General features: G+C 42.2%; 1 protein-coding gene across 1 annotated transcript in view; it reads right to left on the bottom strand.

The window, feature by feature from the left end:
• depdc5 (DEP domain containing 5, GATOR1 subcomplex subunit) overlaps positions 1 to 17,439 on the bottom strand; it is a 37,082-nt gene that overhangs the window by 5,971 nt on the left and 13,672 nt on the right. The window contains exons 21-38 of the mRNA XM_059344275.1: positions 16,973 to 17,196; positions 15,721 to 15,921; positions 14,390 to 14,525; positions 14,211 to 14,302; positions 13,436 to 13,495; positions 12,299 to 12,482; positions 10,961 to 11,121; positions 10,639 to 10,759; positions 9,450 to 9,617; positions 9,094 to 9,316; positions 8,484 to 8,617; positions 6,460 to 6,559; positions 6,077 to 6,139; positions 4,834 to 4,937; positions 3,977 to 4,057; positions 3,140 to 3,272; positions 2,754 to 2,853; positions 1,321 to 1,560 (exon numbers count right to left, since the gene is read on the bottom strand). Of these exons, the coding sequence (XP_059200258.1) occupies positions 1,321 to 1,560; positions 2,754 to 2,853; positions 3,140 to 3,272; positions 3,977 to 4,057; positions 4,834 to 4,937; positions 6,077 to 6,139; positions 6,460 to 6,559; positions 8,484 to 8,617; positions 9,094 to 9,316; positions 9,450 to 9,617; positions 10,639 to 10,759; positions 10,961 to 11,121; positions 12,299 to 12,482; positions 13,436 to 13,495; positions 14,211 to 14,302; positions 14,390 to 14,525; positions 15,721 to 15,921; positions 16,973 to 17,196 (2,525 nt within the window). The remainder of the gene's footprint in view (positions 1 to 1,320; positions 1,561 to 2,753; positions 2,854 to 3,139; positions 3,273 to 3,976; positions 4,058 to 4,833; positions 4,938 to 6,076; positions 6,140 to 6,459; positions 6,560 to 8,483; positions 8,618 to 9,093; positions 9,317 to 9,449; positions 9,618 to 10,638; positions 10,760 to 10,960; positions 11,122 to 12,298; positions 12,483 to 13,435; positions 13,496 to 14,210; positions 14,303 to 14,389; positions 14,526 to 15,720; positions 15,922 to 16,972; positions 17,197 to 17,439) is intronic.

Here is a 17,439-nt window from a genome sequence, read left to right as displayed (position 1 = left end):
GAATAAAAGCAGAGCGAGAGGTGAGGACATGGCACACCACAGCACTACTGACCCACAGCCACTAACACCACTAACACCACTAACACCACTAACACCACTAACACCACTAACACCACTAACACCACTAACACCACAGCATGCACGGAGCATCACACCACCTACGACTGCTCCTGGATCAGCTACACACTCACCACACAGCATGCACCGATTGGATGGTGAAGAGGTGGAGGAATTTGATCTCATGGTTGAGTGACGGGACGCTGTGGGTTTATAAACTACAGCTACTGGTCATGCACTAACATGCTACCAGCTGCTGATCTACAGGCTAGCTTCAGGAGAGCTGAGTCCAGGACTCTGTCACACTGCACAGAGAGGAGGATGATGATGATGATGATGATGATGATGATGATGATGATGATGATAGACCGTTGTGGATGTGATGTCATGAAATGTTATAAAGAGGCAGTTTCGTGGTAAAAATCCCACTGTGTGAGTTGGAAAATGATGAATTTATCATAATAAAGTAAGTTGGAATGGTATGTTTGTGGTGATGGGCAGGTAGTGTACATTTTTTTTTGGTTTATATAACCTTATTTATTATAACCTCTAGAGATTTTTTTTCAAAAATTTGAGGTGGTGTAAATTGAGAAGAGAAGAGGACCTAGCACTGACCCTTGAGGCACCCCTGCGGATAAGATGTGCAATTTGATTATTGTTTTATTATATGTTTGCACTTCAGGACACATAAAACTGGACTCCAACTGAAACCTTCCAGTAACAAGCTTCTCCAACCTTTAATGGTGGAAAATAATTTGTGACCATCTTAGTATTTGGTTTGTAACCATTGTATTTTTGAGATTTATGAGATTAAAAGTGGCAAATCTAGGAGAAAAAAGTCACAGATTCATGAGAAAAAAGTGGCAAATCTGGGAGAAAAAAATTGCAGATTTATGAGAAAAAAGTTGCAGATTTTGAGATTAAAAGTGGCAAATCTAGGAGAAAAAGGTTGCAGATTTATGAGAAAAAAATTGCAGATTTATGAGATTAAAAGTGGGAAATCTAGGAGAAACTAATCTGCTATAATGTATGCATTAATAATAATAATAATAATAATAATAATCAGCAGCAGTAGCCAATTAGGATTTTTCTTTGTAGTTTTGGTTTCTCTGACACTACCAGCCCAAACACACCTCTCTGCTCTGTGTGATGTAATCCTGGACCGGGCAGCTCTCTGAAGTAGACCTGATGATCTGACCAGCTGGAGGAGGACCTGGTGCTCCTCTGTGGTGCTGCTGGACCAGGAGGATCAGGCTGGTGTACCTAGTAGTGCGGCGGCCTGGCTGCGTCCTCCAAAGCTGCGGCTGAAGGAGCTGTGCCTACTTGCGTAGGAGGCGGGCCGGCTGGGCAGCCAGGGCAGCAGGAAGGCCGGCAGGTCGCAGGGGCGCCGCTCCTCCAGCACGAAGGCCACCTCGAACCACTTCCTCTGGAACAGAGCGAAGTCCTCCAGGGCTGCAGCAGACCAGCCGCCAGACGCCGCCGAGGGCAGCTGGGAGGACGGGCCTGCAGGGGGACGGACCGACAAGACACCTAGTGGATTATTATTATTATTACCTCATATGTGCATTGAGATAAAAGCAGTGACCACGGGGGGAAAACACATATTATGTGAAAGAAAAATGGGAAAGAGAAGGAAGCTTTACGATAACTGAGGAAGACTGGGAGCACATCTGTAAAATCCAGTTGGTCCCAACTGGGTCAAATATCTGGCGTGAATTTTGTTGGAAAAATGTTATGCGTTTTTTCATTACACCAGCTCAAAAAAAGACACCGTAGAAATGGAGATGCCTGCTGGAGAATATTGAAGGAGCTAATCTTTTCCATGTTTTCTGGAACTGTAAAATTATTCAAAGGTTTTGGGTTGAGATTTACGGAAGCCCTGAACCGCAAGTGAAGAAAATTTTTTGTGAGATGTTATCTTGTTATTTCGAGATCATATCTCGTTATTTCAAGATAATATCTCATTATTTCGAGATAATACACATATGTAAAAAAATAAAATAAAAAAAATAAAAAAATCTTTTAGATAACACACCTATGTACATAGGAAATAATGAGATATTATCTTGAAATAACGAGATATGATCTCGAAATAACAAGATAACATCTCAAAAAAAATTTTCTTCACTTGCGGTTCAGGGCTTCCGTAGAGATTCATCATCATGTGCAGAATGTGTTCTCAATTGTTTTCCCCTTTTTATTTGAAACTGTATATCTCGGTAACATAATACTCGACGGCTTTAGCAATGGAGGCAAGAACCTGCTTTTTATTCTTTTAGCAGCAAGCAAAAAGGCCGTTATTACCAGGAGATGGTCAAACCTGAGCAACCACAAAATGAGGACTGGATCAACATTATTCAAGACATCTTCAAAATGGAAAAAGTGACTTTTCAACTAAAGTTACAAATGGACTCATTTTACAAAACCTGGTCAAAATGGACAGAATATGTTAAGCCTACAAGTTCTGATTTTATATAAAACTGTCATTTAACTAACAACGACTGCTGCAAATAATGATGATAGGAGAAAATGATGATGCTGTGTGATATTGGTACCCCCCACCTCAACTGTTCCTGTTCTTTGTTCTGTATAAAATGTTAAAAAAATTCCTCAATAAAAAGTTAATTTAAAAATAAATAAATTTTAAAAAAGCAGTGACCACTCTGTCATTCTGAATGCATTTTAAGTCCCTTCACCGTCCTTCTCCCCCACGATCCTGTAGAAGTAGAACCCGTAGACGAAGGTGCGCATGGCGTCTCCAGAAGCGTGCGCCACCACGCCTTCATCCAGCATCTTCTACACAAAACAAACAAACCAACACAGAGAGAGAGAGACGGCTGAGCAGAAACATAAACATATGCTCCGTAGAAACACAATTTATGTTTACATTCAGTGTTATTCAACTGAACTGATTCAGTGTATTGTTGAAACGTACATCTCTAATAGGAATTACAAATCAAATCAAATCAAAATGACTTTATTCGTCCCCAAGGGGAAATTCAGTTACAGTATAGTTATTAGTACACATATCTTTCCTTGATCACATGACAGTTTTAATATAAACAGTCCACAGGGCTCCTACCTGCATGATGTCCACAGCCATGCCCTGAGTGGCCACGCCCTCCACGTTGTTGACCAGCCAATGAACGACCTCGGCGCTGATGAAGCAGTTGAGCGGGAGACCTTTCTGCTCCGGCAGCAGCTGGACACCTGTCCTGTAGGACCAGAGAGACAGAGAACACCAGCTGGGTGAGATACACAAGACGGAACTATGAAGAACCAAAACCAGGGTCCTGTTATTATATATCCGTCCTCCCGCTGGCCCACAGTGGGACCTGCCCTCAGGCCTACAGATACTAAAACACAGATGCTGCAAAAAGTTACAGAATCTATATTGTGGATCCTTCACATATTTCAGCACAAAATGTCACAGTTTCAAGATGGCCGACCAAGATCAGTGTAGCAAATTCAGTATCTAACCAATAGTGAAATATGGTCAATATCTCTCCCCATGTTCCTGAGTTATGGTGTTGAATAACAATGTAGTTAACTCTTAAAAACTATAAAATGTCATCATTTTATCCTATCAGACATTTGTGTGAAATTTTGTCAAAATTTGCATCTGAATTCTTGAGTTCTGTCCAAAAACATCGTTGTCTATCGATATGTAACATCAATCTCAAACATGTACACGAGAGATGTGAATCAGCGTATCGGCCCCACGATACGGTTTTATCCTGATACTTGAGTCACGATACGATATTATTACAATTTTAAGCATTTTGTGATATGGTGTGTAACCGGTTTAGGTGTTAGATCATTCAAATAGAGATTATCAAAGAAGATTTGTATATTTTTCTGACTCACAGTAATATATCAAGACTCAAAAACAAACAAAAAAACAAACAAAAGAACTTACATGGGATGTTTGATGGCCTCCAGGATCTCCATGAGTGTTGATGAGGAGGACAGAGAGAGAGCTCCCACTGCAGACGGCCCACTGTGGACACACAACAAGTTACTGTTCTGACACATTATCCTAAATCAGGGGTCCCCAAACTTTTTTCGGTGGGGGCCACATCAGCTGTTCTTTCTGTGATGGGGCCGGGGTCAGTCTATAACAGGAAATGATATGGGCTACAGTGACCACCAGTGTTATTGTGTAAATATAACGATCATTTGTTGGCCTTGGCACCACCTGTTGGTTTGCAAAAAAGTAATAAAAAGTCTTCACATGTTTATTTGAAGTAGCACAGATATTCCTTTTATTTTGTAGAAAATGAAAACACAAGCTGATGCCAGTTAACAATGATTTTGTAACAGGTACAGGTGAAAATAGATTCTGCATTCAGAATCTATTTTCCGTTTCCACATTTTGTTGACCGACTCTCTTCCGTTAGCTCGCCTTGACGCTTACGGCTTGGCATCTCGTAGATCAGAATATACCATTGTGTGTGTGTGAGGGGGTGAAAATTAGCTACTACTGTAAATAATTCACAACTAAGGTCAGTTTTAATTAGAACACCTACCTTAATCATTACATGTGGATATTTTATAAATAAATATATAATAAATGCAATAAAAAAAAAAAAATGGCCATGATTAGAGGGAATGTCTGGGATAGTTAAGTGGGCCACTCCAAGTAAAGGAGTAAAGGAAAACATTAATGTCATACAATAAAAATATCTACCATGCTATTTAGCTATGGTGTTTAAAGCATTAAACTTCTTTCATCATTTTTAATGTCCTGGAGCTTTGTGTTGAGTGAAAGGTTACCTGGTGTCTGTGGTGCTGCTGGCTGCCGTCTCTCCTGCAGGAGGTGCAGCTGCTCCACTCGTCCCTCCTGACTGAACTGCCACCTCGCTGCCCTCAGCAGGCAGCTACACCGTAAAAAACACTTTATTAATTCAGTTTATTATGTAATGAAAGTTTCTACAAAAACCAAAAAGCATATTCTCTCCCTTTCATGTTGTGATGGTTCTATTTGAGGGTTGATACTGGACTTCTGCCACCACACCAAGGTTATTAAAGTTAACAAAAACTAACGAAATAACAAAAACACGACGATGTGAGTCGATCGCCTTCAGAAAGTTCAGCACTTCACTCCAACCAACATTCAGAACAACTGGAGCTGTGAGAGTTAATCACCTTATTGGGGCTGAGATGGATAATAAAAGGAAATAAAGGAAACATTTATTGTGACCTTTTTGAACCTCGTACCCAACAAATACGCCATTACAAAACAACTAAAACTAGTAAAAAACTAAACTAAAACTAAGCATTTTCAAAAAAATAAAATCTAGCAAACTCACTCTGAAAACTAATTAAAACTAACTGAATTTGAAAACAAACATAGACAAAGAAATTAAATCTAAAACTAATGAAAATACATACCGTCGTTATGCACTTTATGTGTTTTTTTATGCACACTGTTCATTGCACCTTATTTGTTTCATAGCACCAAAATTTTTATACTGTATATTCATATTTATTCTGCACTGGAATTCTACTCCTTAATACATACTCCTTCTTTAGACACTTTATTTTTTTATTTTAAGGGTATTATTATTGGACATAAAGAACTAAATGTCAACTAAAATCTTTCCTGCAGATACAAACGATACCAGACTTTGCCAGCCTACTGCAACTTTTTCATGATGTAAATGAACATTTTTGCCAGTGCATTGGATTAATCATTTCTATGGTGTAGTTATAAAAGCTAACCTGCCTGAATAAGTTGTATGTGTGTCTGTTTCAGCTGTGGGGAACTAACTGAACATCTTGAATCAAAGGCCCAAAGGTAGAGACAGTGACCGTGTCCCCTCCTACCAGCAGCCACTACAACACTGTTACAAACACAATCAAAGTGCAAACTGGACTCTGATGGAGCTGCAAATCAAACACCATGTGAGTCACACCATGCTCATGCAGCAAGCAGACACACACACACACACACACACACACACACACACACACAAAAACACACAGCTTCCGTAAAGCCAAGAGACCTGTTACTGACCTGAGAGTGATAGATGTAGGAGGAGCGAGGGCTACGTATAAAATCCAAAATAAAGGCAGCGTCCTGTCAGCACACAGGAAGAACATAACCCAGGATCAAACACCCAAAGCCCAGCAACAGGAGGAGAACAGGAGGAGAGCAGGAGGAGAACAGGAGGAGAACAGGAGGAGAACAGGAGGAGAGCAGGAGGAGAACAGAGCATGGGGAGAAATGAAGCAGATGAAGGAGAAAAGAGAAGCAGGAGCCCAACACAGAAGCACCAGCAAAGGAGAAAACCATTTTATCCAAGAATTTGTTGATGATTAAAAAACATAAAGATGGCTCAGCAAAAGCTAAAAGCAGAACAGTTTATTCTGATCCTAACACAGAGTGTAGGTGCTGACCTTGCGGGGTGAGTCCACGTATGAGGGAGCGGTGGCGGCGCTGGAGGAGTCGCTGACGGCTGCTGGGGGCTTCGCCTGCTGCTGCTGCTCCTCCAGAGTCCTGCAGGGAGCAGGAAGGAGGCAAGGAAAGGTTATTAGTATAGCACATTTGTTACGGCCCCAGCCGTATAGTCTGTGGTTGTGCATGTGTCTGTCGCCCAAACCTTTGTCTGTGCTCGGCTTCTTCGTTATATTGTACACTGTGATTAGTTGTGGTTGTTCTTTTGTATTGTGTAACAGTTAAACTGACCCTGGTTTTTGTTGTTATTTTATTTTGTTAAACCTTAAGCCTGAAGGGTCCTTTTGTTTGTACATATCTTACTGCTATTTTATTTCTTTTTAAAAACACCTCTGTTAAAACCACTACATCTGGTTTATGTTACCTGCTTTTACCCCTTTAAGAGCTGGTGGACATAACAACATTTCAACAACAGGGCAATGTGTGTGCTTTACACAAAACATTAGAAACATTAGAAAGAGACAAATAGACTCCTGAACACACTTTTAGGGTTTTTAAAAAAAAAAATGTTAAGGCTATGATCTTAAACTTTGATCAGCTGATGAACAGCCTGTTTGAGTTTAAAATCAGGAGTCTATTTGTCTCAAATCACCAGAGCTTAGAGCAGGGATTCCCAAAGTGTGGTGCGTGGACCCCTGGGGGTGCGCGAGATGAAAAATGTAATGGCGGTCTGATAATTACACAATTACATTTTTTCCCCACACAATAAAGAAGTGTAAATAAACATTTCCTTTGTAAAATGTAAAATCCAAAACTGTAATATTATTAATAAATAAATGCAGGTTATTCAAAATGCACTTCATCTTAAAATGAAGCGTAGAAGAAGTTATCTTCTTCATGTTTCCAGCCTGTTATGATGACGGGTTGTTTAGCTCCACGCTCATTTAAACTTGCTGCAATTTTTGTTCAACGCGGCTCAAAATATTAAAACATTTCCCAACTTATGTGCTTTCTGCCTCTGATCCTGAGCCTTCATCATCCTCTTTGATATTAAAAGTGGAAGCTTGTTCATAACTTTGTTGCATTATATTTAAACTGTGTTCAGGTTAATTCAAATGCAAACCGCATTGTTGTGATGGTGATTATTTAATTATATGTGTGTTCTCATTTGAGCATGATTAAACATGCCGCCTTTAATATGGCTATAAAAAAGATTATTGCATTTTGTTTTTTTTGAAGGTGTGGGGGATTGGGGGTGCGTCAACACGGTTGGGACGTAGAAGAGGAAGCACGGCTAAAAAAGTTTGGGAACCGCTGGTATAGCACATTTCAACAACAGGGCAATTCAAAGTGCTTTACACAAAACATTAGAAACATTAGAAAGGGACAAACAGACTCCTGAACACACTTTTAGGTGTTTTAGGTGTGTTTTTTTTAAGACTATGATCTGAAAGGTAGTGACAGGAAATAACCGGTAGAACGGTTAAATGATAAAACGAACGGTAAATAATAACGAGTGCGTAGTAATTCATATAAAGTTGATATAAAGTATCAAAAGGCTTCTATAGTGGCTGACTGACAGGACACAAGGTTTGTTAAAGTTTATTTTCTTCTGTCATATATATTAGTGGCTATATTTGCTGTCTTAACTATAGTAAAAGTGCTTGTTAGCTCAAGTGCTAATGCTAATGTTTGTTAGTGTTTTCCCACCTCGTAGCTCTTATGGTGGATTCAAGAGGTGACCAAGGAATTTACTAACTTGTTAATTGTTAATTTATTAACTTTATGCAAAAAACAATAGGTGTTTTTGACAAGGTGCCTCTGTAACTCGGGTAACTTATACGGAAATCGCCTTCAAAATAAAAGCACTGCGGTTGTATTGATTTCTAACCGCCCAATGCCCAGGTCTGCTGTAGGAGATAGTAGGCTGACTTGGTAACTGTTTTAATGTGGCTGTTGAAGTTCAGGCAGATTAATGGCTCCAAAACAAAGAACATGTTGGTGTGCAGCCCCAGGAGACCCTCACCTCTGGTTCTGGTCCATCTCCAGCAGGGCCGATAACGCTGACGTGCCTTTCTTGCCCTGCGGGGGCACCACCGGCTCAGGGGGGTACGGAGGGAGAGGACTGGTCACCTGCAGGCCTTTCATTGGAGTACCCTTCTGTTAGATTAAAAACAGAGTGAAAGAGTGATCCATTACAGCAGTAGTTCTCAACCTTTTTGAGTCGCGACCCCCAATTTAACATGCATGTTGTCCGTGACCCCCGCTCACTGAACACAATCTCACACGCACAGTTCAGATCACCCAAAAAAGGAAAAATGACCAAAAAAGGAAACAAAATAACCAAAAAGACACAAATTGACCACAAAATGACCAAAAAAAGAAACAAAATGACTAAAATAAGACACAACATTACCAAAAAAGACACAAAATGACTACAAAACACACAAAATGACCAAAAAAACACACAAAATAACCCCCCAAAAACACACAAAATGACCAAAAAGACTAAAACACATTAACACATGAACACAGTGGAGACAGAGCTGACTTCCAAAATGATTGGAATTGGATTGAAACCATGACGTGTAATTTAAAATAACAAACTGTGAGGAAATATAAATGTGTTTTCTCACTCTGATGATCCTGTCGGAGCGGTGGCGGCGCCGGATGCGGTTCAGACCCTCCAGGAAGCGGATGAAGCCGTCCAGCAGGACCCAGTCCCCGCCGCCGCCGACCCCCGACCCCGCCCCCTCGCCGTAGACGTCCCAGTGGCCCTCGCCGTCCGCCACACGCCTCGCTCCCCCTGCTGGCAGCAGCAGGAAGCGCGTCCTCCAGAACTTCAGAGAGTCGATCAAACTACGGAGGAAGAACAGCATACATACATATATACATATATATATATATACACATATATATGTATATATATATATATGTATATAAATATTGTAACGCAATACTGTAGTGTAGTGTGTGAGCAGGTTGTGTGTACCTGAAGTCCTCGGAGCCAGCAGAGCAGATGTACTGGTCCAGGTAGTTCCACTTGTATTCCTCCAGCCTCTCGTGGCCGAACTCCACCCAGCAGGACACGAACTGAGCATCAGAATGAGGAGGACACAGACTGTAGCTGTACTGGATCTGAGCTGACTCGTACGGGTACCTGAAACAAACAAACACACACACACACACACACACACACACACACACACACACACACACACACACACACACACACACACACACAGCAGATTTCACTATGAAATAAAACTTCTGTTTTCTTGCTAGTATTTCTTTTGCCATTTGCACTTTTTTATTAGATAAGGACAGTAGACAGGTGTGGGAAGAGAGATGGGGGAGAACACTTTGGGCACTTTCACACCTATCTGGTTTGGTCCGGACTTTCTGACTTTTCAGTTTGATCCGAACCTAAATTTCAGGTGTGAAAGGTGCCGCGGACCACGCTCCTGACCAAAGGACCAAAGTTTGGTCCGACCAAAAGAGGTGGTCTCGGTCCAGACCAAACGAACCAAGGTCCGAACCTTTTGCAGTGTGAAAACAACTTTTTTTATAGTTCGGACCTTCGTATCAATGACAGGAAGTTTGCATGCGCGCTACGGCGTGTGCGTTGCTCTGCGGCGCCTCAGCAGGTGAGCACAATCACTAATCAGCGGCAGGTAACACAAGACCAAGGACAAACATTTAGTTGTGTGCTCAACGGAGCTGAGGACAGCAGCAGAAACCTTCACTGCCACAAGACTGAAATAACGCGTGAGAAAAGGACTCAAACAGAGTAAAAGGTGTCTCCTGGATTCATTTAGTGTGAACACGTTAAGGAAGTCACTCTGAGGTCAGATGGCGGCCGGCCTAGCAATGCAGCGTAACCAAAACAAAACGAGCCGCAGAAGTCCACAGGGAGATGACGTGTCCGTTATTCCTTTTGCAGCGTGAAACCAAAACCAACCGGACCAAATGTAGACAATGGAACAGAACACGGACCTTGGTTCGGACTTTCAGGCGTGAAAACGCCCTTACATGTCAGATACTCTCTCCTCTACACATACAGCAAGTTAACAGATGCACATTTTGTATATGACAGCTTCTCTTTGTTGAATTGGGAAGTTCAACATGGCGACCATGCAGAAGTGGGTGTTTGTGTGTTAGGGGTTGGTGGGCGTACTCACTTGGGCAGGTAGCGAGTGACGGTGATGATCTTGTCTTTGAGGCAAACTTTATGGAAGGTGCGTCCCATACTGAGCCAGTAGACCGTCTCCTCCTCCTCCGCTCGACGCAGAGACACCAAACCTAAAAAACAACAAGATGCCAAGAAGTTCTACAACAACAACAAATTCATATTTCATAAAAGAAGCAAATATTTTCACAAACTTACTCAGATAAATAATGTAAGACTAGATTTTGATGTGAGAATACGGTAGGTAATCTGAGAAGTGTCAAGGATTTCAAATAGAAATGCATCCAAACAAATAAAATGAAAGAGTAACTGACCTCTGGAGTAGAGAGGGCTGCTGCCGAGGGGCGTGGCCACGGCCGGCTGCTGCTTCCTGTTGTTGGGCTGGACGATGATCTGGTATCCCTGCATCAACCTCTGGCAGATAAACTCCTCAAACACCTGAGACGCACTCATCACTGGAGCTTCATCTTCTCGCCTGAGAAACAGACAGAAGCATGAAAACAGATGAATTTTTTTCACAATATCCAGTCCCTGTACTTTAACAAACTCCTAACGACATTTTGAGTTTGAATTGTGGAGAAATAAAAAGACTGAAGTGAGATGAATAGACTGAGAATTTTCTCTTATTGGACAAAACAATTCTTGATTGAATTTAATTTTGTGGATACAAATGCAGTTAAACACTAGCCTGGGTATACCCAGACTGCCTTGCGCGCTCGAATTTTATTTCGAACCTCCATCCAGTCTGGCAACCAGAGCCCTGTTTTAGGATCCAATCACAGAGCGGGGAGGGACGGCAAGACGATGATGCGTACTACTCGGCAGACGGAAGCTTGTAGTTTTCCGGATCCAACATGTCTGCTGCAGACACGAAACTCTCTTTAGCTGTAGATGGTGTTTTAAATAGTTTAGAGCGAAAGTTGAAAGGCGAAAGGTCTCTCGGCGGCTCCGCTGTCCCCCGGCTGGTAGCCAGATCACCGGTAGCGGGGCTATTAGCCGCTAGCCGGTGTAGCGTAACGCTACCGCTAATAGCCCCGCTACCGTAACGCCGGTGATCTGGCTACGAGTCGGGGGACAGCGGAGCCCCCAGAGACCCCCAGCAGCTTGTTTATTGCCCATAAAATCAGTGGATGTGTGTGGCTGAATGACATGAGGGGGAATAAAGCGTGAAAATAAATAATCTTGCAGAAAGCGAGAACTGGAGAAGCAAAGCAGCAGCAACACTCTCTCACAGACACACACACAACAAACATCCACCTCTGTTGCTCTACTACGTCATCTGGTATAACTGATCTGATTGGCTAAGAGCTACCTACAGACGCTTTGATAGACATTCTAAGCGTCCAATAAACGGCTCCGGAGGATCGTAAACCACACCTCCTCTACGGAGAAATGAACGGCTGGTTTCCAGACTAATCTCATTTGAGAATAGTCTGGTGTTAGCCAGGCTACACTATATCGCAAAATGCTTAAAATCGCAACAATATCATATCGTGACTGAAGAATCAGGATAAAATTGTATGGTAGGGCCTCTGGGGATTCAGACTTCATTCTGTAACCAGTGGAGTTGCCCCCTGCTGGCCACTGGAGAGAATGCAGGTGTGAATCAGGCCCAGAGGTTGTGGCCTGCTCTAAGACAGGATGCTGCCTACCTCTCCAGGTCGCTGTGTGGCAGCAGGTCGTAGCAGCCTTCAGTGTAGTCGTTCTGCAGCGTCTGGCGGTCGGGGAAGTAGTCGGTGGTGAGCGGCAGGCAGGCGGGCGTGGTCAGAGACTTCCAGTCCACCCCTACTGTGCAGCAGAAGCTGGGCACTGTCGGGGGCGCAGACAGCAGCAGGGCTTCAGGAGCACCACCACCAAACACACACACAAAAAACAAAAAAAATCCCCACAGCAAAGACAAATGCATGTACCCAGAGTGGACAGGTACATGTGTGTGGGGGGGCAGGGAGGGGAACAGAGAGGAAAGAAGAAGGGGAGGATGAAGGAGTGAAGATGGGAAATAAAGAGTAAAGATAAAGACAAAAAAGAAAGTGGAAGAGAGGGAAAGAAAAAACATAAAGTGTTACTTTGACTGGCCTCTGCACCCCTGCTGGTGATTCCTGAGGGGCCGGTAGTGACGGTGCAGTGATCAGACATGCAGATTGTGTCTCTGTGACATTCACAAGCAAATGAAAAATGTGTCCTGAGCTCAGCGAAAGGGTTGAACTGTGAAGCCGCTGAGTGGATTCAAGCAGAGAAATCACATCATGCAAATAAATAAATACACAGGTGGCGAGCAACTCTTAAACATTGTGTGCAAGAGAGATTTGTGTGTGAAAAGCACCAAAATAGAATCAGTCAAGAGGAATATAATGTGCATACTGCCATGCAGGAATGAGATGTATAATAAAGCAAAGAGGTCATGGTGAGGGGTAATTATGGATGGCTAATTAATTGGAGGATTTTAAGAACCTGGTAGGATTTTCTCATGAGAATTAAGATCAACAGAAGGTCCAGAGAAAGAGGAAGTAGAAAGTGGGAGAGAGGAAGTACGGATACAGAGGGAGGAGGAGGTTTACCCCGAACCACATGACCTGTAAAGAGTCGTTTCTACCTGTGACACCTGGAGACAGACGCCCAGAGAAACCTGCCTGCCAAAGCTGCATAAGCCCTCACAGGTTAAAGACACCTCTGACGGTTTATTGCCATTATCAGTTAGGTGATTAGGAATATCAACCTGTTTCTGAGGTGTAGCGACATGACATTATTTGCAAGATGTTCTGGTTTCGGGAGGAGCGAGGTGGACTCACTTGGTTCAGCTCCACTGAGGGAAACGTCTTCAAACGCGGACCCACGGTTGGTTAAAGTTCCTGTACAGGGATAAACAATTAAAACAGCAGCACAGTGACGTTTTTTAAGGTTTTAAAGGGTGCAAGTAACAATTATTATCACAGCTGATGCACACAGTTATCTAGTGTTGACTGAGACCAGATATTTATGGATGAAATGAGAAATTGACAGTTGTTTCTTTCTTCGAGTTACAGTTTTGGATAAAGAAGCAAAAGTTTTTTGCTTAACCCTCCTGTTATGTTGCGAAAAAAGTTGCAGATTTACCAGGAAAAAGTGGGGAAAAAAGCAACTTTTTTCTCCCAGATTCACCACTTTAAATCTCATACATCTGCACATTTTTTTCTCGTAGATTTGCCACTTTAATCTCGTAAACTTTTTTCTCAAAATATTATTTTCATATGTTTTTTTTTTTTTTTACACATTCTGGCTGTATGTAATATCCTCCAATATTCTCTAGGGTTGAAATTTGGAATTTGCAAGTATTTCAATGAGTGTCCTATTAAGGGTTAAAGTGGTGAATCTGGGAGAAAAAAGTTGTTTTTTTCCCACTTTTTTCTCGTAAATCTGCAACTTTTTTTCTTGTAGATTTGCCACTTTAATCTAGTAAATTTGCAACTTTTTTCTCGAAATATTACCTGAAGTTACCAAATATAGTTCTTTGCCTGATAAAGGGTTAATTAGAAAATAATGACCAATCTGCTAATGTGCCAAGTCTTGTGTGTTTCTGAGTATCACCACTGTTGTTGCTCCCTGGACTCCCAGTAAACTCTTCCATCCCTCCACCAACGTAGAGGCCGTTCTCTCCGCCGTGCCTCGAGGTGGTTCGCCTTGAATAAAAGATAAACAACAAGAACTCATCTAACCGTCTGTGCTTCAAGCTACATTTCTTTCCAAAAGGAGACTTCTTATCTTACCTGCCCGTGGCCTCGTGGTAGGCCAGCTCCAGCAGCTCAGCAGACGTGTGGGCAGGATCTCTCTGCTGGCTGCCCTGCAGCTCCGCCATGTTCTGCCTGGTCTGGTGGTGGATCTGGATCGCCTCTCCAGAAGGACCTGAAGAACAACAGCACACTTAAAGTCTGGTGCTTGGATCAATGCCATCATTACAGAACACGAAGGAGTCAATAAAAACATCTCAGTCTATCCTCTGAAGACTGAACATACAAATTAAATTTCACTGGAAAAATCTACACTTGTTTTTTAAGATATTTTGTCATAAAAAAAAAGGGTCAAGGGGATATTTTGACATACCAAAAGATCAGGCTCTCCAAAAAAAATTAACCAAAAGAAACACCCCTTTACAGTCAACCTTTGGAGACCATAAATTCCATACCAAATTTTATGACAATCCAGCCAGTAGTATGAAAAAAAATATTTCGGACCCAGGGAAGGAGGTAATATTTCGGCAAAAAGTGGCAGATCTACGAGAAAAAAAATCAGATTTATGCCACTTTAAGATTTTCACTTTTTTTCTCATTAATCTGATTTTTTTCTTGTTGAGTTGCCACTTTTTTTCTTATAAATCTGCAACTTTTTTCTCATAGATTTACCACTTTTAAATCTAAAAAATCTGCAACTTTTTTCTCGTAGATTTACCACTTTTAATCTAAAAAATCTGCAACTTTTTTCTTGCAGATTTGCCACTTTTTTCTCATAAATCTGCAACTTTTTTCTCATAGATTTACCACTTTTAATCTAAAAAATCTGCAACTTTTTTCTCGTAGATATGCCACTTTTAATCTCATAAATTTGCAACTTCTTTCTTGTAGATTTGCCACTTTTTTCTCATAAATTTGCAACATTTTCCTCAAAATATTACCCCCCTCTCTCTCTAAAGTGCTTCCAATGCAAGTGTTTGGTGCAAAATCTGCAGTCCTTTGGACAAAAATGTATTCCAAATCTGACCTGAAGTTTATAAAAAGGTTTCAGCTGTCTAAAGGTAAGAGGAAAGAGGATTTATCCTCCGTGTTATAATGTTTTGTGTTCTTGTTGAAACAGTTTTATGCATGATGATTATTGAGGCTGCAGTTTGTGGTGTAGTTGAACATTGATCTACTGACGGCTGTTTCTATTATTTGTCTGCTCCATTTACATTAATGATATGACATACCAGCTTTCTGTATAATGCAGTCCAGACAGGATTACCAACTCACACCTTAACTAGGTGAAACAAACTGTTGACTGCATGCATGCATGTGTGTGTGTGTGTGTGTGTGTGTGTGTGTGTGTGTGTGTTTCGGCGCCTCACCGACAGGGAAGGTGTGCATCCAGCGGCGGCGGTTGGAGGTGAGCTTCATGGGCATCCTGGACGGGGTGAAGGGGTTGATGAGCGCCCTCTGGGGGGTGTAGCCTCCTGGACGGATGTGCAGGGTGGACTCGGCACTTCCCACTGTGAACCTGCCGGGGGCGCTGGAGTCACGCTGGGAGTCCATCATCTTCTCCAACAACTCTGAACAACAACACAAGACAACACAGATGGGATGAATGTTGACACTCATGGACTCACACACGTTTTTGTAAAACCAAAATTGGTGCATTTAGGTAGCCTGGCTAACGCCAGACTAATCACAAATGAGATTAGTCTGGAAACCTGCCATTCATTTCTCCGTAGAGGAGGTGTGGTTTACGATCCTCCGGAGCCGTTTATTGGACGCTTAGAATGTCTATCAAAGCGTCTGTAGGTAGCTCTTAGCCAATCAGATCAGTTATACCAGATGACGTAGTAGAGCAACAGAAATTGATGTTTACATAGCCGGACTAGCCCTCTAGCATCTCTACTTTGAGACTAAAATGTTCAGTTGTGCTTCTGCAACGTTTTTCTGCAGCATGTTCTGACTCTGACTGCTCTGTAGTTTCAGCTCACAGTCTACCGGGTGTGTTGGTGTGTGTGTGTGTGAGAGAGTGTTGCTTGTGTTATTCCCCCTCATATCATTCAGCCACACACATCCACTGATTTTATGGTCACTAGAGGAGCTGCTGGGGGTCTCTGGGGGCTCCGCTGTCCCCCGGCTCGTAGCCAGATCACCGTGGTTACAGCAGTGAGCGGTAGCGGGGCTAGTTGGTAGATTAGGCTTTAGCTAAATCCTGTCGGAAGCAAGGCTAAAACATCATTTTTCGCTGTGAAACAAGAGTGTAAATATAGATATATCGATAAATAAATATATTTAGTGTCCTTGGTGATATATGGGACAGGCAGCCTGACCTTGCAGGGCCTTCCAGGTTCGCTTTAAATTAAGGAGAGGGCATTAAACAAAATGTAATGTAAATGTATGTAAAATGTTAATCAAAATGTAGCAAATTTATATTTTCCATTCCCAGACTGGTTTTATTCAAGATTTTGGTTTGATATTCTGCAAACTGTCCTGTTAACATAAGAGGAAGGTAAAGAGAATTTTAGACATTTTAAGGCCTTAAATTCAAATTATTGGATTTTAGACATTTTAAGACTTTTTAAGACTTTTTAAGACCATGCATCCTCCCTTAGCGTCTGCAGGAGTTACCTCTGGTGCTGGTGTATCCCAGAGAGCTGCTGACTTCATACTGGGCGGGAGGCATGCGGGGAATCAGCAGCATGTTGGACACCGGGCCCAGACTGTCATCAGAGGCCAGGCTGCGCTGCTCCTCCGGACCTCCAGAACGAACCGGAGGGGAGGCGCCAACGCCAGCGCCGACCTCCACCGAGCCCCAGCTCTTCCTCCCGCTCGCCTCTTTGTCTCGACCCATCCTGGAAGACACAACACAACACACACTGCTGTTAAACAGGCCCAGGGTCCACAAGATTCAATTGTGTTTAATAGTATAATCGTAGTTATTGTGAGAAAATATTATAAAACACTGTCTGCATTTAATCCAATAGAGTGTTTGATTAATAAGGCAAAGAGCAGTAATGATCATTCTTGACTTGTGTTGAGCTAAATGACCAGACTGAGGACTGAAGTAATGTCAGAGTAAAGTAAGATCAACTCTT

This window comes from Centropristis striata, chromosome 11, assembly GCF_030273125.1.
Source record: "Centropristis striata isolate RG_2023a ecotype Rhode Island chromosome 11, C.striata_1.0, whole genome shotgun sequence".
Lineage (NCBI taxonomy): Eukaryota > Metazoa > Chordata > Actinopteri > Perciformes > Serranidae > Centropristis > Centropristis striata.
The sequence above is the reverse complement of the archived record's forward strand: the minus strand, read 5'-3'. Positions and strand labels throughout refer to the sequence as shown.